This window comes from Barbus barbus, assembly GCF_936440315.1.
Source record: "Barbus barbus genome assembly, chromosome: 15".
Lineage (NCBI taxonomy): Eukaryota > Metazoa > Chordata > Actinopteri > Cypriniformes > Cyprinidae > Barbus > Barbus barbus.
Window position 1 is genome coordinate 18,946,673 of NC_136743.1, and position 16,593 is coordinate 18,963,265.

General features: G+C 38.5%; 1 protein-coding gene across 1 annotated transcript; it reads right to left on the reverse strand.

Annotated features, from left to right (window-relative positions):
- Nucleotides 1-790: 790 nt before the first annotated feature.
- On the reverse strand, nt 791-16,320 carry LOC306881529 (ras-related protein Rab-2A). Its single transcript, XM_079435684.1, has 8 exons — nt 16,103-16,320; nt 10,615-10,686; nt 10,183-10,250; nt 5,764-5,846; nt 5,519-5,611; nt 4,504-4,615; nt 3,561-3,629; nt 791-2,257 (listed from the first exon to the last, which is right to left on the reverse strand). The coding sequence occupies exons 1-8, from the start codon at nt 16,146-16,148 to the stop codon at nt 2,162-2,164; spliced, it is 639 nt and encodes a 212-aa protein (XP_079291810.1). The 5' UTR covers nt 16,149-16,320; the 3' UTR covers nt 791-2,161.
- Between the last annotated feature and the right edge of the window lie 273 nt (nt 16,321-16,593).

Sequence of the window (16,593 nt, forward strand, 5' to 3'; positions counted from 1 at the left end):
AGGGGGCGCGTGCATGGCTTGCTGGATAAACATACGTGCGCGTGAGTGACCTCGCCGGGCTGTGACGCAAGTGCTTTTTTCCCTTTTATTTTCCAGGTCTTCATAAACATTTTTGTGAAACGTATTGTTTCGATAATGCAGTCTTTCGTGGACAAATTCTTTAATATTTTTAATTTAAATATTTCGAGTTTTTTAAACTTTACAACGTTTGTTTTATCTAACAGACAATCCTTTTTATAAATTATGTGTCATTATAAACTCTTGATATCTGATTTTGTGTTTTAAGTTTTAAAAAATGTGAACAGCTGTGTTATATGTAAACAAATGTGTGCACATAGTATTTAAATGGTTTTGACTGGCCTTCTGTGAATCGTTTTTCTTTAACAGTTAAAAGAGCTAAAGACAATTAGTGTGCTTTGGTTGCTTTTTTATTCACGCCTTTACACTTATTGGAACAATTAAACGCAACCATGCTATACATTTACCTGTCTCGACAACCAGCCAATTCCTGCTGGCGGCCGTACCCCGGATGTTCAGGCCTGCGCTTGGTCTTTACGTCAGATCTATATGCACGTAAACACATTTGGGTTGTTGCATTCCTCTGGCGCCATCACACACAACGCTTTGTTGGTATAAGTTGTGGTTATGTGGTTGTAAGTTGCATTATCAGATGAAATAAACATTAATAGTAAGAAAACAGCAAATATATATATATTATCGGACATTTTTTGTCGCATGCAACAGTACAAAGATTGCCCCGTCGCACAAATAAAGAAACTACACAAGCAAACCGAGTTTAGAAGGTTTTATATTTTTTCGTGATAGCATTTAATTTGAGAACACAGCAAATAAAGTCGAGGGTCACAAAGTTACTCCAGGTTTGGCTTTATCACACCCCTTTCACAACAGACAAGATGTTCACCATATATCTATTAACAACATAGTGCCAAGAGAAAACACAATCACTCAGACACCTAAATTAATGTGGATCTGCACTGACTTTACACAGCGGACTGCATTGGAGAAAATTAACTTTGAAGAGAGGAAAAAAAACATTTATATGCATACAAATGCATGCATATGTGACGACTTGTATGGATATATAGGTATAGGCATGTATGCGTAAGTGTCTGTCTAATGGATAAGTGAGTCTAGCGTTATCATATGCAATATACAATTGCATGTAATTACTGAAATGATCCTGCATAACATGAATATGTTATTTATTTTTTTGAAGTCCCAAAATCTTTTAAGGCAAACAGCAGATCTAGTTATGGAGATGTGATCCATATCTGGAGCCATGATTTTAGAACACAGGTAAACACAAATTTGGCATTAAAATAGGAATATAGAGCCAGAGTTTCTATACAGTGAGGAGGATTGGGGGCACGGATACGAGGAATCAAGGCAGATGGCAGGACCAAACTAAAATAAATGAAGTAAAAGATTACCTTAAAATGGTGTTGAAGCGGTTTTGGAAATATCGCAATACTGCTGCAGTTTCAAGCTCTATTCATACAGTATAGAATTTAAGCAAATTCAGTACAGAATTCTAGCTCGGTCAACGTACAACAAAGCAAGAAATGATAACTATATATACAGAATGTGAATGATAAATACAGATTTAAAACAGTCCTGCTTTTCTCTTCTACTTTTAACTTCTTCACTTTGATAACAGCTGTTCCTTTTTAGACCAGCTCTACGTTCCTTTCATTTTGACTTCAGGGTTCACCACAGTTTTCATTGAATTCACCCACATAAACTGATTAAAATACTATAGATGACTTTGTAGTGTTTAATAAGTTCAGCTTGAAGTCAAATGGGCAAAACAAAACAAAAAAAGACAACTTGCTGAGAAACAAACATGAATAAATTTACTATAATAACTCCAAAGCTCCTGTCTTTTTCTTTACTAGTAACCATATAATGTCTGCTGTAGCCCAAACAGGCTTCAGGAGTTTGTCAGGAGGTTTGAAGAGGACCTGGACTTCATAAATATTTTTTTGTTGTTGTATCGTTTTGGACAGCCATCTAACATACGATTTGAATCCGGGGCCTGGGCTGTGGGAGGTTAAGAAAATGTTAGTGAGCCCGACCAGTCCAGTAGAAACGTAAGGGGCGGAGGGGGACGTAGAGGTGACTGGAGGGTAAAGGGTAGTGCTCAGCAACAGCCCCCTCCGGCTTGCTGTCCTCCCTGACTGCCGCCCATCGTGGAGTTGGTGGCAGCATGCTGGGGTCCAATCTTGATACCGTTAGCCTGCGAACACAAATAAAACACACGTAAGACACTTAAACTCATTTCCATTTCAGATGTCAAGACCTCACAAAAGTTAAAAGAGCTCATGTGAAATGATGATGATTCAGTACTGTCACATAACGCTGTATTATGCAGAAAATACCAGCCCCTGTAGGCATGAATTAGTGGGCCGCTTTTGTCAGCACTGAGGCGGGAGAACCTCTGGAGTGTTATTCCAGCGGTAACACCGAGACGCAGGGAAACCTGCCAGAGCTTTAAAAACACACACACACACCCAAGCTGGTGGCACTTTCATTCATCACACAAAGGCATCTCCGTGCCAACTTTTCCCTTAAGCGGGCTCACGTTCAAAACCGACACGCCGTAGCGAGGCTGCGCTTTTGTAATATTCTCAGGAAACTACAATGCGACAAATCTGATTTATAGTGATCTGGGGTAAGCTCAAATGTGAGCCATGAGGTTCCTGGCCAGGATCTCTATCAGCTGATGCGGTTTGGACTCTGTGCCTAAACATAAAAAAAAACCTTTTCCTACTACTCCAGTAAAAGATTCATCAAACTGGCTGTAACTTACAACATGTGAGGAAATTACGTGTTGGCTACCAGCCAATAGAGAGAAACTGAAGGGCCGGAGGGCTTGTGTAGAGCTTTCCCTGGAGTACATCTGCGTTCCTGGTAAGTCATCATTCTGCTCCTTCCTCTCACTTCAGTGCATTTACATGCATTTATAATTGTATAAGTATTCACTACCATTACATTTCTGAACATTTTAGCGGCTGTTACAATGCCTGCAATCACATGCAAACCAGTATAATAATAACTGCTATGCTCCATTGGCTATTACATCTGAATTTGCATAGATTTGAGGACAACAATGTGGCTACTGTGGGAAAACAACCACCATCCAATGTGAGACTCTAGATTATGATTTTACTCTTTTATTAAACCTATTTTTTAATGAAAAAACAATGAAGTGTTTGTCATATTAGCAGCAGTAGTTGCATGTATAATTACCTAAACTGTCAATAAATTCAAATAAAAAAAAAGTTTGGATGATCATAAGTCCAACCTAAGAATTCACGGCATTGGTTAAGCTGGTCGCAGCGCCACAGTGTTTACTTTTTAGTGGTTGTCTCTGTATATTAAATAGGGAAACTAGCAAGTCTGTGCTGAAAGTTTCAGAATCTACCCACCAAACCATACATAATGGATTTCAGTGTAAAGCTACAGGAAGTCCTCTTGACCCAATTATTTTTAACTTGTAACAGCAAACAAAGAATGTGCTTCCTTGTCATATGGGTTACCTCGTTGTTTATATCAAAGACTCCCTCCTGGATCTTTTCATAGATTTCCTTGGCCGTGTTGATAAATGCCTGAAACAGAAAAAGAGCCATATGTTATTGTGATTAAAAAGCCATCCTTCAACTGCTTAAGCTGATAAACTCAAAAAGAACCTCAATGAGACCAATGCAAAACACAGCCAATATTGGACACAAAACAGTACCGCATACTAGAATCAATATAATTCATGAATAAATTAGATCAGCTTGACATATTCAAAGAGTCATAGAGTTTCTACAGTTGATGGCTGGTGCCCCCATCTGGCTGAAAGTGATGTTGTCTATTATTATTGGAATGGAGCACACATTGGTCACCCAGAGAAAATAAACATGGCCGTGTGCATGGCTCACCTTTAAAGTGTTAAGCCCGGCTACAGGCACTTTGTAGCCTAATTAACAGAGCAGCTTTGCTTTTTTGGTGCAACTGCCTCTCAGCTCTCCAGAGCCATCAGTCCTCTGCGGCTCAATTACCACCGAGAGAGAAAGAGATGGCTGCGCGAGTGCCACAGATGTGCACGCTCATATCCTTGCATGTGTGTGGCAGGGAATCTATGAATATGCATGAACCTTAAATAGGAGATTGAAACGTCATAAAGGGGTGGGGGGGGAGGGTCAGGAGAATTCACACGACACTAATGAGACAAATTAATCATTGAGGCGTCTTGTAGTGGGAGGATGGGGGAGGGATTTCCACAATTTAACATCCCCGCTCTTTTAAAGCCAGCTCTAAGCCCTGCTTTAGCTTCTTGGTTTCCACCACAGAGATCCGAATGTTTTTCTCCCCAGTCTGTGTGTCCCTAGGGTGTTATCTATATGCATGTATGTGCATGTGTTTTCACACAAGAAGCCAAACATAAATCACAACACAAGCACTGAAGACCTCTGAGCCACACAAGTGCTGTTTTACCTCTTCTACGTTTGATGCAGTCTTTGCAGAAGTTTCCATGAAGATCAGTCCATGTTCTCTAGCAAAGGCCTCGCCTTCCTCTTTCTTCACCTCTCTCCGTGACTCCAAATCACTGCCATGAGAAAACAAATCACGATTTGAATTCAGATTACACTGGACTGTGAAAAACTACCATTCAAAAGATTGGGCTCAGTAAGATTTAATTTAAGTTTTTGAAAGTCCCTTACATTCACAAAGGCTGCATTTATTTTATTAGGAATACAGTAAAAACAATACTATTGTGAAATATTTTAATACTTTATCATTTTTGTAGTCATGGCAAAGCTGAATTTTCAGCAGCTATTACTCCAGTCTTCAGTGTCACACGATACTTCACAAATCATTCTAATATGCTGATTTGGTCTTCAAGAAACATTTCGTATTAACAATGCTGAAAACAGCTTAATATTTTTGTGGAAATGATGATATAGTTTTTCAGGATCATTTGATGAATGGAAAGAGATGCATTTATTTGAAATTGATTATAAATGCCCCTACTGCCACTTTAGATCAATTTAACTTGTCCTTGATTAATAAAAGTATTACTTTCCTTCAAAAAATAAATAAATACATACATAGTAGTGTAGCATTTCCTACATATTAGTTACCAATATATCATCCAAACAAATAAAACCAATATATTTGACCAAATTAATATTTGAAATGGAGCATTAGCCAATAATTATGCCTGCTCAAAAACCCATGCCAACGGATAATATATTCAAAATGGAAAACCTAATCGGAATAAATGTTTAAACTGGTGCATTAGACACCAGAGTTTAGATCAGAGTTTAGTCATTTCAGAAAAGCTGTTCTCTTGTTTTTCTTATGTCATTTCCTGCACCTAAACTGTTACGCGTCAATAAATAAAATAGGCCATTTATATCAATATGTACTAGATAAATAAATATACACATAATAGACTACAAGTACCAATAATAATATTAATAATATAAATGTTAAAATGTATACAGACCTTTTATTTCCGATGAGCATGATGACCATGTTAGAGTTGGAATGTTGACGAGCATCTTCTAACCAGGTTGTCAAGTGGTTAAAGGTGTCCCTTCTGCAAATATAACAAACATCCACACAACTAAATAAAAAACAAAGAACTAGCAGTGAACAACCTTTAAAGTGAAGTACTGAATCAAGAGTAGACAAGATAGTAAGGCAATGGAGCAGAACAGAAATATGAGAGCTCTACGAGTTTGGTCTCACCTTGTGATGTCATAAACTAGCAGAGCCCCAGCTGCACCTCTGTAGTAGGACCTGGTGATTGAGCGGAAGGACTCCTGTCCGGCCTGAAACACACACAGACACAGGGATCACACCACTAGTAAAAGCCTGTTTACAAAGGAACAATCAGGTGCCAAAAATGTCCACTGGGTATGTTGCGTCTTCACTCTGTGCGTAAACCATCTTCACCACAGTCCCTCCAGGCTGATGTTGCCCTAGGAGCTCCAGCTCTAAAAGACCACAGTGTCTCCTCACCACCAACTCTCCATCCCACAATGCTTCTCTAGAGTGTGACGCCTGTCCAATCCGCCGGCCCCCAGTGCACGGACACCTTTCATCTGCGTGTCACACTGTAAGATGGCCTCTGGTCAACCCAGCCCCTTTGACAGCAGGCAAATAAGCCAGGAGCACGTATTTGAATTCAATAACCCATTCCCCGGGGCAGCTGTTAACATTAGAGTTAATGGAGCCCATTGTGAATAAATGATGAATGACACCGCTATGCCTGCCATCTGCTGGAGTGAAAGGTTACAGGAAGGCCAGACATGCAGATTTCTCCTGTTACTTCATCCAACACTCCCCCATCTTCTCTAGCTTTATCACACAGCTTGTTGAAATAACCTTGAAATAAATTATTTATGGTGCATTTAAAGACACGCTAGCATCTAGATGACATCGCAACAAAACCACACTGAACAACCACTGCATGATTATCCCGACTCTAGATTTTTCATAAGATAGCCTCACCCACGCAAACTGCATATGAGGAAAACATCTTTTTAATTTAATGTTTAACATGACTTTTAACATGTGCAGAGACGTCATTAAAAATAAAGAACTGGTGTACATCTCTTAATTCGTTTTTAAAAGAGTATAAATATAAAGTGTACAAAAGGAAAAAACAAGACATTTCGACATATAAAACAAATATTGCTGCTATGACCACAATATCATGGATTGAATATCATTGATGCGTTGTCTCCCTCTGCTGGCCAAAATGTTTGAGCAGCTGGACATCATCTTTCATCAACATTGTTCATAACTGCCTTTCTTATACAAGGAGGATTGAACAAGTCTGCTCCTGAATGTGTCAAAATATTGACTGCTATACTGTACAAACATTTATACATGTTGGCAAAGCACTGATCCGTGTCGATTTGAGACGTTTTAAAAAGCTGTCATTTAAACAAACATACTCAATTACAAGGAATGCTTATAAAAATAAACTTTCTCAGGGTGGCATAATTTGAAAGACATGAAATGAAGTCTACGTGATTCACTGAAATATTTCCCTGTGAAGAGCTGCAGCTGTAATCACAGAAAAAAAAAAGGAAAGAAAACATACATAACCTTTCAAAGCTTTGGAGTCAAGGTATTTATTAAAGAAATTACTAAATTGATCAAAAGTGACAAAAGAACTTTGTTACAAAAGATTACAAATTCAAATAAATACTATGCTTTCGCACTCTATCAAAGAATCCTGAAAAAATGCATCATGGTTTCTGCAGATATCGAGTAGCACTGAAGATTAGAATAATGATGCTGAAAATTTAGCTTGTCCATCAAAGGAATAAACTGCACTTTGAAATATTCAAACAGAAAACCGCTATTTTAAACTGCAATAATATTTTACAATATTTCCGTTTTTACTACATTTGTGATCAAATAAATGCAGACTTTGGGAACATGTGACTTTTCAAAAACATAAAAAATATCTAACAGACTGCAATTTTTTTTGAACGGTACTGCACATATACAAAGTCATGATTAAACACTAAAGAGATCATTTAAACACTTGAAAAGAGTGTAACTACTTTCCTGAAAAGGAGATTATTTCCTAAGTCTATATTTCTTGCTGTATTGGCTGGTAGCTAAAAGTAGTTACAATTTTTCCCATAGCAGCACCAACATAAATGAGCATACTACCAGACAGATGAGAGAGAGTTGCCTTAAGAAATCAAACCTGTTCTTGTACACCCACAGGTGCTGCAAACCGAAAAAAAGGGCCAGGTGAGCAGCCCACAGCATGAAAATTAACCAATTAGAATCATTTTGCACATGACATCAGGTTTGTTGACATGTCTTTGGAGGGCAGGGCTTTAGAAAGAGAGCATGTGGATGAACCATGGGATGCAGGTTTAGCCCTGCTGGTTAAAGGGGCAGGGGCAGGGGCAGCCGTGGCCTAATGGATAGAGAGTTGGACTTGTAACCTGAAGGGTCGTGGGTTCGAGGATTGTAGGTGGGGGAGTGAATAACCAACACTCTCTCCACCCTCAATACCACGACTGAGGCGAGACCCTTGAGCAAGGCACTGAACCCCCAACTGCTCCCCGGGCGCCGCAGCGTTGGCTGCCCACTGCTCCGGGTGTATGTTCACTACTGTGTGTACACTTGGATGGGTTAAATGCAGAGCACAAATTCCGAGTATGGGTCACCATACACACCACTTCCCTTAAAGTTGGTACTACAACATTTGGCTGCAGAGAGCATCTTCCACCACTAACAGCCAAAAAAAAAAAAAACATCTGTGGATTCGGAAGAAAACATTTTTTGCAAGTAACATTTACTTACAGTAGATAATTTTGGTAGGGCTGTTAGAAAGTTGAAATTGGTTATTTTCTCTTTGCCCGCTGCCTCAAATTGCATGGGAATTTGTTTTGGTGCCGATCAGCATTGTCATCAAACAATGACAATTGTTAGTTTTGGCAGGTCACGTTAGTCAAGCTTGCATCCGCTGATTCACGTCTACCTATAGCAGGGGTCTGCAACCTTCAACGTCAAAAGAGCCATTTCGGCTCCTTTCCCACCAAATAAAGTAAAATATTTGATGTCTAAATAAAAATAACGGCATACAGCTAAAGTTTTATATTCAGTTATGTTACAGGGCAGGGGAGTAACAATCATTTCAGATGTGAAGGGGACATAAATGTCAAGTGTAGTAATAATAATAATTATTATAATATTTATGCATGTATAATTGACAAAAAAATTCTTACTTTTAATTGGCTAGGAAATAAAACACTGCTGGACAACAACCAATAATTCTATAATATTTTTGATAAATATTTAACTAATGAAAATGTTATGGTTATGATTGTACAATCAGTATGTATACTACAAACACTTTCCATTTTTAACCACAGAATAAGGCAGAACATATATTTTATTGCTTCTGTACTGTAATTAATGCTGTCAATTACCCCTGTATATTTCATATTTATTACCTGGAGAAGACTTGAAAAACACACAAACCATATCGTCTTCACGTTTCATCAGTTAAGTTTTATGCTTGTTATTCATCTTAGCTACAGCGATAGCAGGATGCCTGTCAAAATCAAGTTATTATTACTTCTCCTATGAGTTGGTTTTGGACTTTCTGCGCGAGAGCGCTCTCCGGCTTAGAGTATGAATGAAACGTACAGCGTATGAGAGTGTTCAGCGCTCTGTGATGTTCACATAGTTTTGGATACGAATAAAACGTATCCAAAACGACGTGACTATCTTTTCTCTTTTCATTTAAATCTAGATTTATTCACATTGGCTCTTGAAAACCTCTACTTCAACACTTGACCGAGAAAAAGTGCAGGGGAAGAGTTTAAGTTTTATTAAAAGTCGGGGGGACACCTCACCGGCGTATTGTACACCCACGCTACAGGGAGCCACCGCAGAGGGATGAAAGAGCCACATGCGGCACCAATCTCAGATTTCCTATATAAGGTCCTTCAGTATTATCAGCTCAATAGCTCAGTAGCTAATGACCCTCCTCCATATCCCAACTCCTCTCATCCAGTCAGAATTTGGCCTTCTGATTCTCTTTTGAATCAGGCTAATTTCTAAAATGTGTACATTAAATTACTGAACATTAATGATATCTGCAATACATTTATGTTGATTCTGCTCCGTTTGCCTAGGGGGATTATGGCTGGTCTCCCTCCTCTTATCCATGCTAAACTGCATGGATGCTCAGGGAGCTCTTGCCCAGAACAGAACCATACCACCAATCCAAACTGTATGCTAATCTCATCTTTGACGATAGTAGTCCTGACAGAAATGGCATAATTTTCCTGTGTCTCTAGAGTCATTAGTCACATGACATTTAGGTTCAATGTCATGTGACAGGCTCAAAGCGACCTGGCAGCAGAACTGAACTGTCATGAGCAGCCTCAGGCATATTGCTGCATTAGCATTTTTGCATGGCCAAATCTGTCTAATCAGGAATAAACTTTCCCACAACACTGTCTCTACTGTGTCAGATTCATATATCAGCCATAGTAACATTCACATCATTTACTAAGGGCTGGCTAACCTCAATAACCACAGAGATCAAAAGAGCAGAACAAAAATGTAAATCATTTTCTACACAAATAAGGTGCACCAAAAATCAGACGATTTTAATCTTACCGTATCCCAGATTTGAAGTTTTATCTGTTTGCCATCTATAGTGATCATTCGCGCTCCAAATTCAACACCTGTCGAGACAAATGAAGGCAGAGCTTGATTCGTGACTCATGTGACATCACAGGGCACTGAACACATCAACTCAGATTTGCATCAACACCTCTGATCAGATCTTTCATTTTAAAGCATTAGTAATATAAAACGTCACAATACAGCTATCAAATGCCAACTTTAAATACATTTGAATACATTTACCCATGGAGTGGATCGAGCCTGTTCATCCAAACCACAAATTTCACTATTACATGCTTACAGAAGGTTCCTTACAAAGACATTTCAAGGAAACTGGCACCAGTCTGCTTCCTGTGCTAATGAGACCCATTCCTGCTGTTTTAATTAATGAGAGAATATGTGGTTGAGTTAAAAGAGCCTTACCGATAGTGAGATCATGCACTGGCTGAAAGCGCTTATCTGTAAACTGTAATAATAGGCACGACTTCCCCACACCTGCAAAGCAAACACAGAGGGTCACACGTGAATAGCCACAATTAGCCTCAGGCCTATACATCTGCTCTATCTCATTACATCAAAACCATTTGTTCAGGCTATAATTGAAAAATTGTAAAAAAAGTGACAGGGTTATTTCTGTTTTCAGAGTAGAATAGGCCTTCCACTCTCTTCTTTCTTCTCAACAACGTGCATAAACAACGTGCACGGTTTAATTAAAGCCATTGTAAAACCATATCATTACTACTGCTAAAATGAATGAGAATAAAATAAATAACTCATGCACAGAGATCAATATCAGACAAATAATTACAGTGAGACACATTAGGGCAGATGAGTTTGATACAGCATCTTAGACTAAATACCGGATGGACTGATAGCAAAAACAAAGACGTCTCCCATATTCAAATTTCAGTGTGTAATGTTAGTCAAAAACAAAGCAAACAAACACAAAAATAAATAAAATCTCACATTTAATTAGTTTTTTCTGTGTACTTTAAACTATATACTTGTTTCTAATTAACAAAATATTACCTGCTCCTTGAATGTGATTCCATATTTAATGAACTACGTTAATTGAATTAAGTTAAATCATCAGTTCAAGACATTTTTTGTTACCGGCATAACTTAATAAACGCATCCCCCAAAATGAGATTAGAAGATCTGCCATGATATGCAAAGAGGTTAAATGCTTATGACATTAGGAGGAGGCGTTACCATGAGCAACAGCCATTACGAAGCAAACAAGCAGCATTCAAAGAGCGCTCACAAGAGAGATGCATGGAGATAACAACAATGAAATAATAATGTGCAGACTCACCTACAACAAACACTACAACTCAACCTACAGATACAATATAGTAACTATCGTGAAAAAACTATAGTGTATTGTCTCTTGAGAATAATTGTGACAACATAGATTATCTGGTAAAAGCTGGATGTTCTCGCTTCAATCTAGTATCATATCTATGCCAATATGGTCATGGCAAGCAACTGAAATCAAAATAATAGGGATGAGATGCTTTTGGTTTAATTTGTTAAAACTAGTCTAGTTTGCATAATATGCATGCACCACTTTAAGAAAAAAAAATTATCTGCTATTCAGCACTTAGACGTATTAGTGCTCAAGTTAACTGTACAGTAGCACTACTTATAGGTGCATCTGTGAAACCTATCACATATACTTTTCTCAGTTGTAGGTAACTGAATAAAATTGTCAGCTGAATGGATCAATACAAATAGAAACATTTTATCCAAGAAATCCAGTAAAACCTTGCCTTGTGCCAGTTTTAACACTGCAAACTTACACCTCAAGCATGAGCACAGACCAGGCTAGATGCAATCTCACGATGCCCTGTAATGACCAGCTAGATCAAGTTGCGGATGAGCATCATCTGACCTGGGTTGAGCAACATGCAAAGGCACAAGCCTGTTTACACATCACTTTTACAACCACACCTGCCTAAAAAGTGATTGTCACAAACCCAATTTTACTGCTGTTCAGTGTTTTGTGAAATGCATTAGGGATTGAAGAGTTTATGGTTGGTTTTGACTTGATCACAGTTCAAGTGACATAATTGATTGACAGTTCAAGATTGACAATCACTCTAGAAGTGTCAAGTTAGGTAAAATGTTGAAATGCAGTGGCTTCATAACATACTGATCATCAGATATTATGGCACAACCTGTACTAAGGCATAGTTGTCAAAAGTAAATGGATACTCCACCCAAAAACTACAATTTTGCCATAAACTTACCTTCATGTCACTCCAAATCTGTATGACTGACAATCTTCTGTGGAACATAAAAGATGGTATTTTGAGAAATGTCTTGTGTTTTTAGTCCATATGAAGTCAATGATAACCAAAACTATTTGGTTAACAACATTTTTCTAAATATCTTCTTTTATGCTCCACAGAAGAAAGTCATAGAGGTTTGAAATGCCACGAGGGCGAGTAAATAACAGAGTTTTAATTTCTGGGTGAACCATTCCTTAAAGGATTAGTTCACTTTTAAAAAAACTTTTGCTGATAATTTACTCACCCCCATGTCATCCAAGAAGTCCATGTCTTTCTTTCTTCAGTCGAAAAGAAATTAAGGTTTTTGATGAAAACATTTCTCCATAAAATGGACTTCATTGGGACCCAAACGGTTCAAGGTCCAAATGACAGTTTCTGTGCAGCTTCAAAGGGCTTTAAACGATACCAGACGATGAATAAGGGTCTTATCTATAAGAATAATGAATGATGAATAAGGATCTTATCTTATCTCGGTACTTCCGCCCAAGTCAACCGTGACCTTTTCAACGTCATTGCGTATTACGTGACGTCACGAACGCGCATCACAGAACAGAGCAAGGCGAGCATTTGTGCTTATAAAACTTAAACCTTTTTATTTATTTTTTTAAATGACCGATCGTTTCGCTAGATAAGACCCTTATTCATCGTCTGGTATCGTTTAAAGCCCTTTGAAGCTGCACAGAAACTGTCATTTGGACCTTGAACCGTTTGGGTCCCAATGAAGTCCATTTTATGGAGAAATGTTTTCATCAAAAACCTTAATTTCTTTTCGACTGAAGAAAGAAAGACATGGACATCTTGGATGACATGGGGGTGAGTAAATTATCAGCAAAAGTTTTTTTAAAAGTGAACTAATCCTTTAACTCATTTATGTTAGCAGTCACATTTTGAGCATACTCAGACTGACAGACACTGTTTAGCTGTAAAGAAAAGGATATAAAAAGTGGTTCAGTTTTGCAAAAAAATGTTGAGTACCAACACTACAGTAGTCTCCACAATGAGGCAGGAAAGAGGGTTCTCAGTAAACGAAGCAATCCTACCTATTATTCTGTCGATGAAATGCTTGTTAAAGGTTACATTTGCAACACAAAAGACCCCAGTTTCAAGATGCATTTAAGTACACCAACAAAAGAGTCTTCCTTATGATGCTGTAGGTTTCAGTGCAACAAATTCCTCAAAACAACAATGGTCCTGCAGTTGAATCTAGTCCTTACCAAGGTAGAAAAACACTGGGCAAAAGATTATTATATACGAGGGAAGAAAAATGTATTATTTGGGGAAAAAAGGTCCAAGTCCTAGTTTATATTAGATGTAGGCTACCTAAGACAATATATACAGAGAGAGAAAGAGGTTTTATGGTATATATAGATTTAAGGATGTGTTAAAGGGTACTGGTATTGTCAACAGTGTAATTACAAATGTAACTACTACAATTACTCAGATGTAATTAATTGTGAATGTTTTTTTAAATACAAGTACAACAGAAAAACATGCCTGTGCACAATAAATGCATTGTATCAAATGGTTCATTTTTAACGTTAGTATGTAGTAGTTTAAGACACTTAATATAAAGTGAGGCTGAAAACATGCAAAACCAAGATGTAACCTGGAATGAACTGGATGCAAAATCATATGGACAATGTTGGATGGCATTAAACATCATTAGCATTATATTAATCTGTGTGTTATCTAGCAAAATATTAATACTGTTATAAAACAAAACTGTGCGGAACTGAACGACAGATTAACACTTTTGAAGGCAGAAACACATCTTTCTGCTGTTGTCGTATCACTTGGGGAAAGGCCTAAAGCAGTGCTTCTCAAAGTCCGGACTCCGGTCCGGATCCGGAGGGAATTCAATCCGGACCCGCTTCTATTTCATATTTCAAGAACACTAATTATATTTCCTACTTTGATAAATGCACGTTAAACTTGTAAATCATTTGTTTATTTATTATTATTTTTTTTATGTCTTTTTGCAGAAGGTCCGAAATTGCAGGCGAGATATTGAAACTTTTCCTTCATGACATTTGTTGTCATCACGACATCCAGTGAGCATATGACGTTTGACATAATCGGGCGACATTTCACCGCTAATATTTTTATTTTTTTGTTTTGCTATCACTTATATTATGGCAATTTGTCTTATAGCAGTGCCCAGTGTATACATTTATTTGTGGCAGCTTGTCACAATATCAAAACTGACCGCTACAAATAGATTTTAAAAAAGGCTTTTGGAACGGTTTTTAAAAGAACCGTCCGTTTTCTTCAGAAAAGCTTTGATGTCAATTTTCATTTGGTCTTTCCTGTAATGGCTGATAAAGTAGCGCTTATTTGATTACAGTCGTTACCGGGGAAACAGCTATATTTCACGCTCCAACAGCGCCTCCTGCTGGCAGAGAATCAACTTGCATTTGCTAGTCTGCGGGAAACACTGGTGTCTGTCAGCAAACATAAACAAAAAAGCATGCTTCAGAACTGTTTTGAGAAGGTGCTTAAGTTTTGAGCCATGTATTATTACTATGAATTAGGCTACTACTACTACTATTACTATCTTGTGCCCTGCAATAACCATTTACGCAAACTCTCTTTTGATATAAAAGGAAAAAAAGAGAAAATCGGCCAAAAAAAATCAGCACCATATATCGGCCATAGGCTGCCCTGATTTCTAAATATCAGGCATTGGCCAGATAAAAAACATTATAGGTCGACTTCTACTGCTGACACTTAAATTAATTGTTTTGCCATTTTTGCACTTGTTATTAAAGTATTTTGAATGCAAAGGGAACCTTTTTTTTTTTAAATGAGTGTTTATTTGTTATATGTTATGTATGTTTATTAAAAACACGTTTTGTAATAACCAATTGTTCCGGACCTTTGACACTGATGAAAATTCAGATTTGGCCCTTTGAATGTAGACTTTGAGAACCCCTGGCCTACAGTGACAGAAATCTGGTGAGAACACTAGCAGGCCACATTAATACAGGGCTACCAGCATCAAAACACAAATTGTATGATCCTGACTGATCAACGTGAGACTTAAGTCATAAAACAAAGGAATATCTTTTATAGTCCTTGCTTATTAAACGTGTTTATCCTCTGACAAGCCAACGCCATTTTCAGAAAAGAGTAAATAGCTCCTAGCGATGTTGGCTAACTAACATTAGCCAGGCTGTTGTGGCCTTTAGTTGGGCTAAAAAAAAAGATGTTTGTAAAGCAAGTGAACTCTGGGCTAGACGCACTGACGCGTACACGACATGTTGTTTTTTCGCTCTACATGTCATGTTAATAGAAAGCGGAGATGCTGCTGTTGTTATTGAGGCAGATAGCTGATGTGAAGCAGCGGTTAGCATGCATGCTAGCTCCCCCCACCCAGCCGAAAACAAAAGACCGTGACAGCCTTATAACCGCACACCGCTGCCGTGACACTAAGCAGAGGCTAAGGAATCGACTTTACGTATGCGATAATAGTAAGGCTAAGAGCTAATGAAGCAGATGGAGAGAAAGGCAGAGAAAAACGGGCTGTCGGTCCTCCCACCCCTCGCGCCTCTGCTTGAACCACGTCATTGAGTCCAGCACTGCGGAAATAAGAGGCTCGCCGTCGCTGCTTAACTTACCCGTGTCTCCGATTATGATGTATTTGAAGAGATACGCGTACGCCATGGCCAACCGGTCCTGTATCAACCTGTCTTGGCCTTACTAAAATGGCTCCTTGAAGCTAAAACCGCAGGGAAAGTGTGTGTGATATATGCCTCCGCTAAGCCAGCCCTTTTCTCTGCTCGACGGGAAGGAACAATAAACGGTCTACGTCACGCGTCCCGCCTTCGCCACGCACGCAGAACAGAGGAGGCTGCGGACTGCACCGGAAGTTCACTCGCCGACCCGCTGTGTGTCAGGTCAATGTTCGTAGACAGGGCAGAGGCACAGCATGTTCTCTAGACACTTTACAAGAGAATAATTGTCCTTCCAAAACTTCAGACTTTAGTGATAACTTGAAAGTTTAAGTGAGTGAACTCCTGAGGGTCCATTACAGAATGAGCATCCCTAACAACTTTGAAACAGCAACGTTGAAGACTCTCCTGTTTAAAAAAACTAATTTATTTATAGT